Source organism: Prosopis cineraria, unplaced genomic scaffold (genome assembly GCF_029017545.1).
Source record: "Prosopis cineraria cultivar Desert tree isolate PC_DT_omini unplaced genomic scaffold, ASM2901754v1 PC1, whole genome shotgun sequence".
Classification (NCBI taxonomy): Eukaryota; Viridiplantae; Streptophyta; class Magnoliopsida; order Fabales; family Fabaceae; genus Prosopis; species Prosopis cineraria.
This window is the reverse complement of record NW_026555332.1, coordinates 47,468,269-47,487,346: the sequence shown is the minus strand read 5'-3', so window position 1 is coordinate 47,487,346 and position 19,078 is coordinate 47,468,269. Positions and strand designations below refer to the sequence as shown.

The 19,078-nt window shown below is 34.5% G+C and overlaps 2 protein-coding genes across 2 annotated transcripts; both read left to right on the top strand.

Annotated features, from left to right (window-relative positions):
- Window positions 1-1,830, top strand: LOC129320919 (purine-uracil permease NCS1). Its single transcript, XM_054966602.1, has one exon. The coding sequence runs from the start codon at window positions 33-35 to the stop codon at window positions 1,650-1,652; it is 1,620 nt and encodes a 539-aa protein (XP_054822577.1). The 5' UTR covers window positions 1-32; the 3' UTR covers window positions 1,653-1,830.
- Window positions 1,831-16,076: 14,246 nt separating this feature from the next.
- Window positions 16,077-18,315, top strand: LOC129290642 (probable 2-oxoglutarate-dependent dioxygenase SLC1). The gene is made up of 5 exons (XM_054927470.1): window positions 16,077-16,273; window positions 16,500-16,791; window positions 16,901-17,148; window positions 17,443-17,788; window positions 17,885-18,315. Exons 2-5 carry the CDS (start codon window positions 16,513-16,515, stop codon window positions 18,131-18,133), a joined length of 1,122 nt encoding a protein of 373 aa, XP_054783445.1. The 5' UTR covers window positions 16,077-16,273; window positions 16,500-16,512; the 3' UTR covers window positions 18,134-18,315.
- Window positions 18,316-19,078: the final 763 nt, after the last annotated feature.

Below are 19,078 nucleotides of genomic sequence, written 5' to 3'. Positions count from 1 at the left end.
CCAAAACTGTGACGAGACCTCTAAACCAAGACATGGTCTCCAGGTGTCTCTCCCTCCGTCCTCATCTTCCCTTTCCAATCTCCAAAATCCAAAAGCCCTCTTGCTTTCCCACTCATGTTTCCCCCTTCACCGCCGCAAAACCCACCAACCCCCGCCATTCCTCCCATTTACCCACCATGAGATGCTCCAATTCCGGTAGCCTCCTCCCGTTCCAACCCGACCCTTCCCTCACCAACGACGACCTCAAGCCTACCACTCCCAGCCAGCGCACTTTCTCTGGCTTGGAATTGGCCACTCTCTGGGTGGGTCTGGTGGTGGGTGTACCCTCCTATTACCTCGCCGGCAGCCTCGTCGACCTCGGCATGTCATGGTGGCAGGGCATAGCCACGGTGGTCGCGGCCAACGCCATCCTTTTGGTCCCTCTGGTGCTCACCGGTCATCCCGGTACTCGCTACGGCATATCCTTCCCGGTTCTTGCGAGATCCTCTTTTGGAATCCACGGTGCTCATATTCCCACTCTTATACGAGCCCTCGTTGGGTGTGGTTGGTATGGGATTGAGTCTTGGATCGGTGGAGAGGCTATCTTCCTTCTCCTGCCAAACTCAATCAAACAAACTCGATTCTCTCACTATCTTCCTTGGCTCGGTACTTCCCCCCTTGAATTTGCCTGTTTTTTGACCTTCTGGGCGGCACAATTGGCCTTCGTGTGGAGAGGAATTGATGGGATTCGAGAGCTGGAGAAGTACTCTGCTCCAATACTCATTCTACTCACTTCCTGTCTTCTCATGTGGTCTGGCGTTAAAGCAGGTGGGTTTGGTCACATGCTTTCCTTGTCCTCTAGGCTCTCCAAATCAGAGTTTTGGTCCTTGTTCTTCCCTTCTCTAACTGCCAACATAAGCTTCTGGGCTACGGTGGCCCTGAACATCCCTGATTTTACTCGCTATGCTAAGAGCCAGACTGATCAAGTCGTTGGCCAGATTGGGCTTCCCATCTTCATGGGGGCATTCACGTTCGTCGGCCTCGCGGTGACCTCATCGACGAAGGTGATATTTGGGCAGGTCATTTCTAGCCCAATTCAACTACTCGGCCAGATTGGTGGCTTCACGACGATTATTCTAGCCATTATAGGAATAAGTCTTGCCACTATCACCACTAACATCGCTGCCAATGTCGTGGCACCTGCGAATGCGCTTGTGAATCTGAGCCCTTCGCGGTTCACTTTCAGAAGAGGAGCTCTAGTCACTGCGTTGCTAGGGATTGCTTTTCAGCCTTGGAGGCTTCTCAAGTCTAGTGAGAGCTTTGTGTATACGTGGCTGCTCGGCTATTCTGCGTTCGTAGGTCCTATTGGGGGGATTCTTTTGGTCGATTACTATCTTGTACAGTCGACCAATTTGAGCATCACAGATCTGTACTCCCGTAGTCCTGATGGAGCTTACTATTACACAGGGGGCTTTAATTTATTGGCGATGGTGGCTCTGGCTATTGGTATTTTGCCAGTAATCCCTGGTTTCTTGCAGAGAGTTGGAGTTCTAACTTCTGACATTCCTGAAGCTTTTGCATTAATGTACAACAATGCTTGGTTTATAAGCTTCTTCTCCGCTGGATACGTCTATTGGATTCTATCTCGTCTCTCCAGAAAGCCGAATAAATAGATCAGAGTTCCTCGTTCCCGTTTCCCAACATGTATATATATAACGCCATGTGATATCTGAATTACAGAAATGTGATAGATATCATTGGAAAGAGAGTTTACTCAGAAAGAGAGAGTTGAAGAAAGCAAAACTTTGAACTTTGTATTTTTAAATTTGTTAATGCCACACAGTTGAAGTTTCCATGCTTGTCAAATGAATTTGCAGGTTCAACTAACTATCTAGCAATTATTTGATTTAACTAGAGCGTACGTATTGCAAACTTTTAAGTTGCAAGTTAAACTACTTTTGATTAATTAGTCTTAACCAAGGTAAAGGAAAGCCGATGAAAGGTGGTATTGCCGAAATTGAAGACATGCACTGAATCTGCTTTTCTCGCATTGTCTTGCATAAGGATTTTCCTGTCCATTTTTCTTGGCGCATTACTAGGTGCTGGTTCAAGGAGGATATGTTTCATAGTTTAAATTTAAGTTGAATTATGAAGATTTTTTATTATTAAATACTTTATTTTAGCTTGATATTTTTTTACATCTTAAATGAGATTGTCTTCTTTTTTTTCCAAAAAAGTCTATGCTTAGTTCCTCGCCATTGGGTTTTTATAGGCTTTTCAGGCCCTCTGCTGAAAATAGTAAACAAATGGGTCAAGTATTTCAGTCCATGACGTCCGTTACGTGCAGTAATTCCAAGTGTTGAGATGAGGTTGGGCTACACTGATTCAACTTAACAAATTGACAATCCTTATCTTTACCTCCCCCCCCCCCCCCCCCAAAAATAAAAAAAAGGTCACCAGAATAAAGAAAGAAGGGGCTAGTTGAGTTGTTGCTCTCTCGACACTCCTCCCCGCAAGGAGTATATTAGCTCATAAATAATAAATCTATAACTATTTTTATTTAGTGTTTCTGTTTTGTGATATCCTATTAATCCTAGTAAATGCATGAAATCTAACACACCAAAATTTTTATTCAATAAAATATTTAAACTCAACAAATATATATATATATATATATTTGAATTTTTTTAAAAAAAGGTATTTAAATTCAACCAGATTAATTATTTGGGAAAATTGTTCAAAAAGAATTGACCAATATATTTATTGCCCATAAGGACTTGGAATCTGAGGAGGTACCTTGGTTCTGCAGTGTAGTGTCAGTGAATGAAAAATATTTGAATTTTTTTTTAAAAAAAGGTATTTAAATTCAACCAGATTAATTATTTGGGAAAATTGTTCAAAAAGAATTGACCAATATATTTATTGCCCATAAGGACTTGGAATCTGAGGAGGTACCTTGGTTCTGCAGTGTAGTGTCAGTTAATTAAAAAAAAAATTTAAATGCTGTTAGCCAAATCCTCTCCCTCCCTCGCTCCATGTGATTTCTAGCATCATTCTACCGCAACTTCGTGTTTCTGATGGCGATGATGGGTGGTCATGATTCCGATGGTGATGGCGACAAATTAGGGTAAGGTGAGATATTGATTTTGAAGACAGTGGATGAGGAAGTACAAAAGGTTCGAGCCTTAAGGATTTTTCGACTCCTTAATCCAATGGTCCTCTTCTATCAGAAGCCTTCTTCCTAGACCCAGGCTTGCTTCTACCCTATTCGATTCTTAGCAACGAGATTGGTGAGGCCCTTTGATGTTTGAGCTCTTGATCCAAAGTGATGGGTCTTTTCCTCTGCTCCAATATGCTTCGATTTCAGCACCATTCACTTCGCTTGTGTCCTTCATATTCTCGCACCACTCTCTACCTAGGCTTCAACTCTCCTTCATTTCACGATGAGAGTTTCTGCCGAGATTTATTATGTTGTTCTTGCAACTTTTGTTGGATGTATAGCTATCTCAAATTTGGATATTTTCCTCTATGAATTTCCCCCATCAAAGGCATCTTCACATTAAGTATCTTTATTGTTAAATATTGCAGGAATTCCAAGGGTTGTGAATTCTCAAAGCGTTTCAACTACAAGCTCACACACCTATCAGCTGTTTGGTGTGAGTAATAAGTCTAAGATGACCTACTGAAGAATAGGAGGAATAGGGCAGTTATCCACTAGGGTGTTGTTTGCAAATTAAGGTTTCGAGTAGATATTAAACTCAAAGGGATCACTTGAATTTTCTGCAACATCGAGAAATTTTAAGTGTATATTAATAAAGCCCGGGAGTTAATTAGAAAGTTTTTAATTAAATTATTATTTTTGTCATTATCTTGCTATATGGTTTGCTTCATTAATTCTCACTGCTAGGCAACATACTTGCTTAATTCTCATTACTGAGGGCTAATACTCAGGCCCCTTGAAAAATCTATCATTATTTGCTGATATTCCTGAACCTGATCTCACTGACTCTCCATGATTATATTGGTGATAATGGGCAATGGAAGTGGCGCTTATTTCAGCATATAGTTATATCTTAAACGAAGCTGATGACAATCGGATAAAAGACACCGCAGGAACATGACCTTGCTGCAACTGTTTGGAGAAAAATACTTCGCAAAGGCGTGTATATGGATTTCAATGGAAAGAATGTTGTCCCTTGGATCCGTGAAACCCATACAACTGATAATATCTTAGCATAAGTTAGGGCTATTGTAGATCGTACAATTAGAACTTACAATACCTGTAGAATTCGAACGTATATTATTTATCTCTTTTCCTTGTAATCCTATGCAGTTTTGATTAATGAATTTATTTTCACAAAAAAAAAAAACAATGTAAGAACATGATATTTGTTCAATGGTAAATGGATTTGTTATTGTTTAATTATTCTTTTCCATGCTTCAAGTTGATGTAGTTGAACTTTACACGTAACAATAGTAATCATGAGTGTTTTCTTGAAAAAAATAATTTTTTTTAAGTTTCATTTTCATTTTAAGAGTATCTGTTAGTTTTTTTTTTTTTAAAATGATATACTTTTTAGAACATGCAAAAAGCATATTTGGATATAAGATACATTTCATGTAAAATTTTAATACAAGGATTTTTTTTATAATTTTTTTTATAATATGAAAAATATTCAAATATAAGGTGTATTCTATACAAAATTTTGATACCAAGAATTTTTTTTCAAAATATGCAAAAACCATGTTAAAAAATAAGGTGTATTTCATATAAAAAATTGACACTGAAACTAATTTTTTTAGAATATGCATAAGTAATATTTAAATATATAAAAGAAAATTATATTTCATTGAAGATGGAAGAAAAATTGTATATGCTTTCAAAGGTATCTGTGAAAAATATTTGAATATACATAAGTAATATTCAAATAGATGAAAAAAATTGTATTTAATTAAAGATCGAGTGCATATCCCGAAATAAAGATTACATATGTTTTTAAAGGTATCTATAAGAGAGATTAACAAGGAATATTCAAATTTATAAAAGTGATATTCATATACATATAGAAGAAAATTGTATTTTATTAAAAATCAATTACATACCATAAAAGAAATGTTGCATGCACTTTCAAAAGCATCCACGAGAAAAATTACCAAAAAAATATTCGAATGTATAAAAAAATTATATTTTATTAAAAATCAGTCGTATATTGTGGAAGGAAGATTGCATATACTTTAAAAAGCATATCCATAAGCAAAATTAACAAAGAATATTTGAATCTGTATGAGCAATGCTAAAAATATATGAAAGAAAATTACATTTCTTTAAAGATTAATTGCATATTATGAAAGAAATGTTATGTATGCCTCATTGAAGATGATTTGCATATCATGAAAGAAACTTAGCATGTGACATATTAATACCAAAAGATCTCATGCTTCAAGGCTCAATAAATTGCACAAAAGAATCTTATTTGACATATCAATATCAAATAACATTGTGTTACATATTAATATTTAATTTTTGACGAAGAATGATTCATGCAACATGTTAACAAGGAAAGACCTTGTTCATTTTTTATGCACTATTTAAGGCATTTATATCATGTAACCTTCCAATTATTGATAGTAAAGGACCTCATTTTTAAAACATTTACAAGTCCTTCTTGACAATTTAATTTGTAGTCATATCTTTTTTAAAAAAATTTCCTAACTATTTACCTAATTATCTACACACGCACGTTGCCCAGTGTCCTCAATAAAAGGCTGCACAAAGACAGGGTTAGACAGAGTTAAACATCAACTCAAAGTCTGGCCTAAAAGCACCTCGGGTTAGATTTTCTAACGTGAAGTCTGATCTAGTCTAGTTAAATCCGAGATCAAGGCCAGGCTAGACTTCATCTACCGGACTATTAGACCAATCTACCAGGCTTGCATTTTTTTTTTTTTTTTTCCCTGCAACTCCTCCCAACTCTTCTACCACTATGTAACCTATCACCACCAACATTTTCACTCTATCCTTCTTCATTCTTCCTCCTCTCTCGTTTCAATTGAAATCCAATATTCATAACAGATCGATAGGACCCATAACTAAAAGAAAACAAGACCTTCTCATCCACAAATCAAATCAGAACCATAAATTAAATGAAAAATAAAATAATGAGAAGTTCTACCCTAGAGTGGGAGAAAGATAAAAAAAATCAAATCCACCACATAAATAAAGATAAAATTTTGAGAAGATGCAGATCTGGGGAGAGGAGAACAAAGCCAAAGCTGCAGCCGTCAAATACTAACGGTAAGCAGAGATGCAATAGAGGAGGGGAAGAAATCTGGGAATGGCCGATGGAGTGTAGCAATACCGGAGGTTAGCAACAATGCATCGATGCTAAACTATAAAGTGGAGAGAGGCAGCGTCCAAAGCTTGAATGATGATAGAGTGTAGCCGTCGCCGAACACCTAAAGCTTGAAGATGAGACGAGAGCGGCGCACATAAGGACTTGAATAAGGAAGCCGAGGGAGCGCCTAGGGAAGTGAAGAAAGGAAGACTTGAGTGAGTGGACTTGGCTCCATGTTTTTCATTTTCCACTTTCTATCACTTTCTATCTCAACTTCTATCTCAACTGTTAGATTCATTTTAAACTGTTAAGATTTGATATTTTATAAAATTATTATTAAAAATTAAAATTTTATAAAAAATAAATATAATAATAATTTTATAAAATATTAAATCTCAACCGTTCTAAAATAAATTCAACAGTTGAGATGAAAAATGAAGAGAAAGGAGAGAGACAAAAATGAAGAGAAGCTAAGTCTGGAGTGATTAGGGATTTAGGTAGAGTGTTTGAGTACATTATTTTTTAGCTTTGTTAAAGAAAATATAAGTATTTAGTAATACATTAATTATATTTTAAAAATTTAATCACCTGAACCGGACCAAATCAAGTAGTCTCAAACATTAGTCTTGAACCTGCCCTGGCCCAATGATTCAATCTGACCCGATTAGTCTGATCTTTTTTGGGGGGCTTTTTTTATTGGATTGAACCGGGTTTTGTTGGGTTGGACCGGGCGAACGGGGTTCAAGATTGTTTACGCAGCCCTAGTCACTCCTCACGCATGCCCACACATCTGCACATGCATTCACACCACACACACACAATCGCACGTGCATTCGCTCTCACACACGCTCACACCGCTCGTTGTGCGTGTCTGCAGGGTGCAAGCATCTGTGTAATATGTGTGTATGTTGGATATAATTACCATTGCGAGACATACTCTCTCTTTTTAAATTTACGAGGCATTTTACTTGGGCCGTGTTTAATAAAAACCAGATTGGATTTAGTGCGTTACTCGGATTTAATTTGTTTTTAATATAAGGTGTTTTTGATATTTTAAAATGTAATTAATGTATTTTTTTAAAAATATCCGCAATAAACAAATTATTTTATTTTTATTTTAAAGCGATACACCTTATTAAATAAATCATATTGCATTTATTTAACAAGTCATCTTGCAAATTCTACTCTGGGAAACAATTCATGAGTCTCGACACGTTAATTTTTAAACCTTCAACAATCTATACAAATAAATAAAAACCAAAAGACTCCTAAGACATCCTCAAATATTCTTTCAACTTTAAAGCTCTTGCACCATTGCTTGAAAATAATAAACCAAACACCAACAACTTAATAAAAGAAATCACAAATATTTTTAGTTGTGATGACGAACCTTAGGACAATCTTTGATGCAAAATGAATGAACTAAGGATGGAAGGCTGTATGGGGGAAAATATTCATTACCATAGAGACAAATAAAAGAATACAAATATTAAAAAAAATGAAAAGAGAGATTTCTGAATCAAGTATCACTAACTCAATACAACATTGAGTTATTGAGCACCATCGAATCAATACAACATTGAATAGTCAAAATTCATATTAGCCATCATTGAGATCATTCTTCATCAATGGATTTGTTATAATTTAAATCCCTGCAATTGATTGAATGGGTTTTGAAATTGAGGCAAAACCCATAGGAAACGCAGTAAGAGGAAGGTGGAGAAATTGAATGTTGAAAAAAGTAGTAGGTTTTAGTAGACATGGTGAAAGAAAATATTCAAACTCATTGATCACTGATGGGAGATGAAGATTTTGCTAGTCGAATGAAGAGCAATCTAAAAATGAAGTCTGGAAATGATGAACTCAAATACAATCTGGCACAGTATCGCTTCCTTGCTCCTTTGGTTTATCTTTATGTGTCAAAGGACGCGAAGAATATTGGGAACAGAATCTCACTCTCTATTGGGACTTGAGAACATGAAAACTACACATGTTAAAGCTCTCGTGATAGATAAGTTTGTAAAAATTTAAAATTTACTGATCAAGAGAAATTTTCAATAAAACCAACCAAAGAGAGAATGATATTAACATCAGCCTAACATCATTAACCAATCAAAGTCAATCTTTTTTCTAACTAATTAGGTTTAATCCACCAAATTTGTATATATGAGTTAATGATTGATTGATTGATTGTTAGTTCCTCACACGACAAATCGATATTCAAATTCTTATTAAAAGACGTGCTAATGTTTGGTATCAGTATGTGCCTTGAACAATAATATTTTCAATGGAAAGACACCTTTATGCAATAAAAAAACGTATAAGACATTTTTAATTAATTTTGTATCTCTTAAGAATAATAGATAATATTATTAATTTTTTTTATTTTTATGCTTACCCATATTTAATAATATAATTTAATTAAAATAAATAGAAAATTCTCAGTAATTTTAAATATTCATTAATGATGTTTTTTTAATAATCTCATTAATTACTCTTGGAAAACATCAAAATTTGTTATATTTTAAAACCTGATAAAAGATCGTAAAAACTAAAATTTTTAAATTGAGGGAGTATGGTGTAAACAATTTTTCTGATTTTAAATCAGAGATATGCAATATAAACATGCACCACTCATGTATATGCATTAGTTACATGTATAATCAACAAATTATTTTATTAAAGATAAGAGTAGTATAGATACTCAAATACACACACACAGTGTTTAATGGCTGAAACAGAACATACCTATGAAAAAAGTGATCGCAAAATAAAATTTTGTCCTTTCTTTCAAGACAGAAATATTGCTGGAAAAAATAATGAAAAAAATATTATATTATTATTGTAAACAGCTATAAGATTCACCCCATTTTACTTTTAGAACCACAAAAAGTTATATCTTACTGTTAAAATTTGAATTGAGCGAAGGATATACACGCTCAACTGTACAATTGCCAAGTGTATATTATATTGCTTATATTGCGTGCCCGATAATGAATATCCACCCACTCTTCTCAAAATATGGATATTATATATGCAAGCACGCACATTTTCAACTTCTAAAATCATGTCTATGAAGTATGAATCTTGAACGTAATTCACTAACAAGTAACGACGCAGAGATAGGGATGTGCTATTTTTTATACAGACAAAATAAATTAATAATAAAGATCAGGACGTAACAGAGATGTATAAATTCAACTCTCAGAATCAGTCCCAAAGAGGAAGAAAACTCTCGGAACAATTATATTACATTACATGTTTATATAGATAAATTAGTGGCGGGAACTAAAAAATTCTTCAAAAATAAACACATACTCCATCATGCAACGTCGGACGGACATGTACATGGTCTCCCCCTCCCCTCTTTTTTTTTTTTAAATAGCCATCTATTATTATTTAGTGGGTTTTATTTTCGATAAATCGGTCAAACCATTTCATTTGAAAAAGGTACAAAAAAAAATGGATATCAGGAGTTTCGCACGTAAAACGGTAAAAGGAAAATTGGGCATTAAAAAAAAGTGGAATATTCGGCAGGAAAGACCGATCTTTTTTAGCCGCAGATTCAAAATCAACAATCGAGTTTCAATAGTGTTCTTAGAAGTGAGAACTAAACCGGGAACCAGCCACATATTTAGCCGGAACATCTACAGAACTGCCCAAAAAGCGTACCGGTCAGAGTTGACGAGGACTAGTGGAAAATAAGTCAAACCGATCTTGGAATAAAATATGACTCATATTAATTAGCAACTACAGCAATTCTTGCCAAGCTATCTGTGTCATTCTCAGTGAGCAATGTTGAGCATGACCATAGCCATCCTCTACTCGACAATGTTAAGGAATACCACGTGTCTCGTCATGATGTGAGGTTGGACTATTATTCTTGGCCACTCCTTCAAAGAGACTAACATTTTCACTGACTGGACTGCTTGACATGCTCACCATCATAATTTTGCGATCCTTCTTTGTTGTGCAAACTGTAAAAACTATCTTCTTTCAAATCTAATGTAATTTTGTTTTTTTTTCCACGATACTGGCCGTGGGCCTGTAATTAAAAAAAATGACAGCAGTTGAAAGCAGCCCAGATTCTAAGAACTTGAGACTTGATGATTTCGAATATTTTGCAATTTTGTGAGAGACTCAAAGTCTAAGGCTTTTAAAAAAAGGGAAATGGGCAGAGCATACTTATAATGAACTGGCTGGGAGAAAACCAGCGAAGACGTATCAGTGTGACAGACAGGACATAGAATCTAAAGCACTGGTTTTAGACATCGATACAATAAATATTAACAATACATAGCAGTGAAGGGGTAGCACATCTAGACTTCGCAACGAATGAGAACAAAATTACAGCAAGAATCATTGTATATATACAGAGGTAGCTATATACAGAGGTAGCTATAGCCAGCTAGCTTGGAATCCTGTACAGGGTCTCATTAGTGGCCATGGTAGCACAGACCCATGAAAGTACAGTGTCAGCGAGCTAGCGACCCCGTTCAAAAGTCCATGAATTTTCTATCACCATTAAATTAAATATATGCGTACATCAAATATATATATATATATATATATAATGAAGAGCATACCTAGCCATAGGGTCGTACGCTTGTGGCTCACGATTCAATTACAAATGAGATTCTGACTAATTCGCTTCAATGTGTTTGCAAAGTCGTTTATTAGTTTATTTGTCACCTGCTGCTTTAGAATATACATACACACGCACACACGCACACACGTCGCTTCATTCTCGATCCAATGAGACTCCAGCCGCATGTATAACAACTACATTGACCCGCGCCTTCACGCAATTGCTTTTTTTTTTTTTTTTTGGCTTATTTTATTCGGAGGCAAATTAGACGACAATTGCAAAGTTCAGGAGCTTCAAGCTCAACACAACAGCTGTAATGCATGGTCATGGATAAGCCTTTCATTGCTATTTTCAATCTCTGCTCGGGACAGAGCCCCCACATGCCAAATTAGTAGTTAATTATACTCTTTCTTATCTTTGATTTTATACTCTTTCAGTCCTAAATATGCAACTTTGTTGATAAATTCATTTTGATCTTAAATATATGCTCTCAATCTTTTTTATATTCCTCATTTATAATATTTTTTTCTCCCATTGCCCTCATTAGTTTCATTACTTTTCTTATCCTCTTTGTCTTCCACGTTAATGCGCTCGTTAAAATTAGAGTATTTTTAATAAAAAAAACAACATACAATTTTTTACACGATAATAACGACAAATGAACAGCTTAAATAGTTTTTTAATCTTTATGAATTAGTTAAATGTATGTGATCAGCTCATGGGTTTCATTTCAACTGGATCCCAGCTAGCTAGGGTTTAGTTAAGAAATGAGATTATGCGCGCACGCGGGTCAATAATTTTGCTACTCGTTGCCAGTGCATGGCCGAGCCCACAATTGCAGATATATGTGGGGCAAAACTGGAACTTAGATTTTCTATATATGGCAAGAACTAGATACACTCTTTCTATTTATATTATAGAGTCGCGTAAAGTTATAGTCTTGAATATACGGGAATATGAAAATTATTCGAGAGCATGTACAGTGCCTAGTGCCAACTCTAATAGGGTTTATTTTATTTAATTTGACTTAGTTGTGTGTGTGTGTGTGTGTGATGCTTGCGATCTATAATTGGCAAAATAACAAAATGCTAAAGTTGAGATAGTATTTTCAGTTCACGAACACGATGAATTTCATTTGCGTGTTTTTAAAAATATTTAAATTGATGAATCAAATTAACTCTTTTTTTTTAACGAATCAAATATAAACACTCGCATACATGGGCGGCGCCACATATAAATCATGGGGGCAAATGCACCCCTTGAACATAAAAAAATACAAAGAGGATTAATTATCCTAATACTTTGTACCTCTTGAATTAAATATTTTGAGCCCTTAGTCCAACTTTAAATATATTTAAATTTTAAAAAATTTTATACTTTTTTAAAATTAGTGATGATATTAACAATTGCCACAACAACGATAAAAAGAAAATTTTTTTATGAAATTTGTGAAAAATCGGTTGTGAAATTATATGGCCATTGATAAATAATTATCTAATGATTTATATTAAAAAAAACATTTTTTTTAACATCAACAATGAAATGATTGTTAATGATTTCATAACATGAAGTCGAAGGTACAATTTTTTTAAAAATTATTATTTTTTTTAAATTATTAATTTTAAAAATGTAGCATCTCATGGCCGGAAGTCTTGGCACCGCCACAGCTCACATACATACCTGTATATCTTTTTCATAGAAAATGGTGACACGCACTTATGACATTCAGATTAACCAACTCAATCAGTCAGGTTAAATTTTTTGACCCGCTTAGAATAAAATATAAGTGAACTCACCTATTTAACAACACTCAATAAAAATTATACCACATTTTGACACGCCTAAAATATTTTTATGTATATATTCCTGTGATTAATTTGGGTATAAATATATGATCTTTTGACTGGATAAGATACGTGAACATTTATTTAAGGACGTAGCTAGCTAGGTGTATCGTTTCAGCATATTTGACTTTAACAAGCATTATTAAGTATAATAAACTTTATATTTAGCCAGGGTTCAAGTTGAGATAATTGATCTCCATACAAAAACATACACTGTACATATATACTCCCTCCGGTCGTATTTATAAGTCATTTCTACCAACCTCATCAATACCAATATAATAAAAGTACAAGGAATAAAAGTAAATAAAATTTCAAATATAATCCTCAAATAAAAAACAAAAAATAAGTTAATTATATTATATTATTTTTTCTATCTTTCTCTCTCTTACTTTTTGAGAGTAATTTGAGAATTTCAATTTGAAACAAAATAAATTCATTAACAAATAACTTATAAAGTGGACTAGATTATGCTCTTAAAAGTGACTTATATATTAAACCGGAGAAATATAAAACAAGAGGCTGGTTTATCATTTAATCTCGGCATCTTGCATATTAATGAGCTCAATCTAGATATCAACTATGCATAGTTATTAGAGATGCATGTACATCTAATAAATGTTTCAAATTACGAGTCTATTCATAACATTAACATTTAAGAAATTAAAGTAGATTCATCAATTTCAAGAATTGTATATATTCTTGTTAGGCAAAATAAAAAGGGATGTCAGGAGGTATGTCAGGGAAGTGAGGTCTCAAAAAAATGGAAGAACCTGACTTCTAGTCAAATGTGGGAAACCTGAGTTCTCTTGTCATAGTTCATTCGGATGTGAAAATGTGAAGTGAAAAAAATTAACGTAGATGCAGGGATGCATTAATTAAGGAAAGAGATTGTGGGTTATGTTGGTCGTACAATAGAAAAATAAAAAATTAAATTACATGATAAAAGAAAAATTAAAATAAAGTAGCAGACGTGGAGTCTGAAACTGATAGTTTGTTGATACTAATGATAATTCTTGTTGAGAGAGGGCTCCTCTATTTATAAATGATCTTGGCTTAATGCCCAAGCCCCATAATCACCATTTTTCTTAAATTTAGGAAGCACTTTTTTCGTTATGGTCACTTGTCATGGGTAGAGTGTAAATAATCTTGACTTAATAGTTAAGGCTTCATAAATATTATTTTTTAATTATTTTAAAATTAATTAAGTTGAGTTGAGCCCGAGCATTTAAATTCACAATTTAAATGTAAATAATTCTTATTGTTGAAGGCTTCGAACAATCATTTTCATATAAATATGTATAAAGAGGAAGAGGAAGGAAATAGATCTTAAGTTAATTTATTTATCCTACATTAATTTTAGAATATAAAATTATTTTGATTGAATACAGAATTTTAAAACTTTATTTCGATCAGGACTCTCGATGATGTCGAAAGTCTTAATTTGTTCCTAGGAGTACGCATTACTAAAATATTATCGATTATAGTTGCAATGGCTACGAGTGTTAGAGAAAGTTTTTTAAAGCAAATAATAACAGGCATCCACTATTACTCACCCGTTAATAACAGGCTCTGCTTGGCTGCAAGCAAAAAATCAGTTGAGGACAGCCTCATATGCAAAACAGGTGTTGATCTTTAAAAAACAAAATGCAATGTCAGGTTTGTGTAGACGGTGAGATGATAAAATTATGAGTAACTAGTTAATGGATGACCCCATGCATTGCACTCAGGCTGTAATAAATTTTCACTTGTATAGATAATGTGATTTCCTGTAAATTTTGCTATGTATCAATAATAATATATTGATTGCTTATCAGTGAGGATTGTGTCTAATTTAACGAAACAAGCTAATATTTTACAACATTGTGAATTAAAATTTCAAGTCTTATTAAGAAAAGTGCCCACTAGTAACAAAACTATGAGGGGTGAGGAGGGCTATCCCCCCTCATAATTTGACATAATTTACAAGTGTTTTAGCTGTAAAAAAAACATTGAAGAATTTTTTAGCCCTTCTAGCCCTCTCTTATTTTTATATATATTCTTGCCCTAGTACACCATCCTAAATTTGTGTTAGATGCTCACATTTAATGTCTGATCATATTTTAAATAGGATTGCTTCTAATAAGTGAATATTTATTAACGATAAAAAAAATTGAGTATTTGAGTCTTTGTATTAAATAGGGTTTAATTAATAAGTGGCACTATTAGTATCAATATTAATACGGGTTGCTATATAATAATGAGAAAATCATAATAAAATCCTCTGAATTATATAAATAATAACATAATCTCTCAAAATATCATAATTTTATTAAAATTTTTAAAAATTTATGTATTAATAAATTTTAAATTAAAAATATTATTTACCTTTATTGATAAGTTGTGGTTTCTTATTTAATTTTTGTGATTTGCGAAACCAAAATTCTTATTTTTTAAGTAAAAGTTATTGGGGCTTGTTATTTCTAATAAAGATAAAATAATTTTTTATTTTAATTTTTTTAACATATACTTAGGGACTTTAATAAATTTATGATGTTTTAAAAAATTATATTATCATTTATATAATTTAAAAAATTTTATTATTACTTTTGCTTTAATAATTGATATTTTATAGTATTAAAGTTTGAATTTGATACTAATAGAGACGTGGCAATTAATGAAGGCTGCTAACTGCTAAAGAGAGCGGGCCCCGGAAACATCCAACAAGAGGGGTCGATACATTCCGTTCAAAAGAAGCAAGCTGCGAAATTCTACGTCCCATTCAGATGCGCGCGCTCGAAGAGAGACGTTCGCGTACTTTTTTCGATTTTATTTACGGGGCAAAATTTTGAAGTCATCATTGATTTTAAATATAGAATAAAGATGTAATAACTAATTTATCTTTTTAATAGTGTCCTTATTAATTGTATCAAGCTGTTGAAAAATTTTTAATTTCTAAATATAATTTATTTTTTCATTAATTTCGGTGAAGGGAAGAAATTAAAGTCACACAATTTTTTCAGATTTGTGGAAACTAACAACTACTGAAAAGAGTGTGTTTATATACATATAGCACACAAATAATTTTTGAGTAAGATAAACACAAATTAGGTGAAAATTTAATAATAATTATAATAATATAATAATAATAATAATGACGTAACCGGGACAGTATTAATGACATGGAAATAGAGAGGCGGGTAGGCTCTTGAGAAAGAGACAAAAGCGCTAAAGTTGAAGGGAAGGTGGATTATATATAAAACAATGCAGAAGGCGGTATGGAGAGTCTTAATCAAGTGGAGTGTCCCTCCCCGTGGTCAGACTCAACTCTTCGTCAAGTGTCAACGGTATTGTAACATGGAATGGATCCATTCAGAAACCTTTTCCTGGTTTCTTCCTAACTTGCCACTCTTTTCCTCTCCCTCCTTTCCCTATATATGCACACTCACCTCTTTTCCCTCCCCGCGTACCAATTCCCAAAGCTAGCCCTTTCTGTTTCTCCCCCACTCTCTAATTTTTATTATTGCTCGATCTTTCTGGCTAGCCAGGTAGGGTGGTTCTCCCATGTCTTCTTCACCAATCATATACCACATTTTGATCTCTCTCCATCCCTCCACATGCACGCACACACTCTCTTAACTTCAAAATAGAAAGTTTAGACTGTAGTGGTTCACAATTAATTAGGTGCAACTTGCATGTGCGATTATGTTTATACATGCAAGGCATATATAACGAGACTTCCTAAGAATTACATGTACTTGCTCTTACTTGCAGCCGGTGATTTAACATGTCTCCTGCAATGTTAGTAGCTGATGAGAGGCGCGACGACCAAACTAGTCCACCCGAAAGCCAGCTCCTGAAAGGTGTGAAGCTGCTCTGTGAAAATGAGCTTCACAGGGTACCCAACAAGTACATACTACCTGCCTCTGAACGACCCGGCAGTACCAATACACAGGATCCGAATCTTCAGTTACCTATCATCGATTTTGGTGATTTGCTTGGCCCAAAGAGGCCCCAAGGCCTTAATTCCATGCGCGATGCCTGCCAACAGTACGGATTCTTCCAGGTCTGGTGTGTTTAATTACATGGCATGAATATCTGTGACATGTCTTGATGGTCATCATATGCTTATATTCTTCATGTGTTAAGAGTCTGATGATTAAAGTTTGATGCAGCTGGTGAATCATGGGATCGCGGAAGATGTGATAAAGAAGATGATAGAGGTGACTGGGAGGTTCTTCAATCTTAGTTTTGAGGAGAGATGCAAGTACATGACCCCAGATATGACAGCTCCTGTTCGATATGGGACTAGCTTCAGCCAAACCAAAGACACCGTCTTCTGCTGGAGGGACTTCTTGAAGCTGCACTGCCATCCCTCACCTGATTTCCTCGCTCACTGGCCTACTTCCCCCTCGGACTTGAGGTTAGTCTCCCCCCCCACCCCGGGGTTTCAAAGTATCAAACTTTTTTCAAACTTTCAGCCTGTCCATCGGTGGTTCCATGAAGCAGCACATATCTCTAACACTATTAGTTCATTGCTACTGACATTTAATATTGCTGATTGCTGAATTATTAATTGAATTGCTTGTCTTTTGTCAAATATCCAGCACCAGCACGGTCCAATCTTGTTTAGTCTTGGGTAATTGTTTATTCATCGCTTTATTACTTTATACGTCATTATTTACCCATATGCGCGCTGTTTTAATATTTTATAAAGGGAAGTGGCGTCTACCTACGCACAAGAAACCAAACACTTGTTTCTGACACTAATGGAGGCCATCCTAGAGAGTTTGGGAATTGTGGAGGCCAGCCAAGAGGTGACAGAAAAGAAGGGAATTCTTAAAGACTTCGAAGATGGGAGCCAGATAATGGTGGCCAATTACTACCCGCCATGCCCGGAACCAGACCTAACTCTTGGCATGCCTCCTCACTCTGATTATGGCTTCCTCACCCTTCTCCTCCAAGACGAGGTCGAGGGCTTGCAGATCCACCATCAACAGCAATGGCTCACCGTTGACCCCATTCCTAATGCCTTCGTTGTTAACGTTGGAGATCACTTAGAGGTTTGTTTTATGTTTCAAGTCCTATACAAAAGAAAGAGCTCACAGTAAATTAATCAAGGATTTTTCTTTTTTCTTGTTTTTTTTTTAATGGAATAGATATACAGTAATGGGAAATACAAGAGCGTACTGCATAGGGTTTTGGTGAACGGTGTGAAGAGTAGAAGATCGGTGGCTTCGCTGCATAGCCTTCCATTCAACTGCGTGGTGCGACCTTCACCAAAAGTCATAGACGAAATGAATCCGAAGCGTTACAAAGACACAGATTTTGGGAGTTTTCTTGAGTATATTTCCACGAAAGAGGCCAAGAGAAAGGATTTCCTGGAGTCGAGGAAATTGACTAATTAAGAGAAAATTAGTGAAGATATAATGTAGAAAATATGAAAGCACAGGATGTGTTTTGACTTTGTAATGTCAAATATATGTAACATCATTGCCGTTTTCCCTCTCTGTTCTTCATTCCGGGGCTTTATTTAGCCGTGTGTAATAGAAAATTTTGGCAATAAGTTTGACATTATTGGATGTTATCATTAATTATTTGATGAAAAGATATCATGGAATTACGTCTCCTTCGCAGCAAAGGAGCTCGTCAGCTCAACTGCTCAAGCCATACGGTGGATGGATGTAAGTGAATCGGCACAGAGTCAAAACTGATCAGTTAAGCACAAGGAGCAATCTCTTGCAGCACGATGTCGGTATATTACTAGAGAAAGAGAAATCCAATATTGGTGCAGAGTTCAATCCATTAATAAATAGCAAAAATCACGTCCAATAACCTAGCAAAAAATTTACTCACAGATGAAAAATAATACAAAATTGATTGTTGTTAATACCAGAATATAAACTTATTTCTTTTAAATGAGGCTTGTCATTAATTTTTGTTTATGAATAAATTTCTTGTCAGATCCTAATTAAATGTGATTCTTCTTAATAAATATTCCCTAGCTATTGCTTTCGAAAGCCACACCTTCGAGAGAAAGGGTTTTTTTTTTTTTAAGAAAAAAAGGAAATACAGGGATATGAAAAACCATACAAAAACTAAAAACAGAGTTCTATTGAAATCAACCAGCCACCTGCAACCCAAGTTCAGTTGGCGAATTAAATTGAAAAAAGAAATTATCAAAGTCATGGGTAGACCTGAACTAAGTATTTTTAATGTGCCTATTTCTAATATCTTTTATAATACCTCCACTTTTTTTGGTTTTTTTCAATTGTTAGCTTTTATATAAAAGATGAGACATACAGATCCAATTAAATAATTAGTGCATTCATTGTTTTCCCTAAATATGAAGT

Excerpts from the sequence above, each read along its gene's own strand:
- LOC129320919 (XM_054966602.1), top strand. The coding sequence starts at position 33 with ATGGTCTCCAGGTGTCTCTCCCTCCGTCCTCATCTTCCCTTTCCAATC.
- LOC129290642 (XM_054927470.1), top strand. The coding sequence starts at position 16,513 with ATGTCTCCTGCAATGTTAGTAGCTGATGAGAGGCGCGACGACCAAACT. Across the intron at positions 16,792-16,900 it reads AACAGTACGGATTCTTCCAG|CTGGTGAATCATGGGATCGC; the intron begins GTCTGGTGTGTT and ends AGTTTGATGCAG. Across the intron at positions 17,149-17,442 it reads ACTTCCCCCTCGGACTTGAG|GGAAGTGGCGTCTACCTACG; the intron begins GTTAGTCTCCCC and ends TATTTTATAAAG.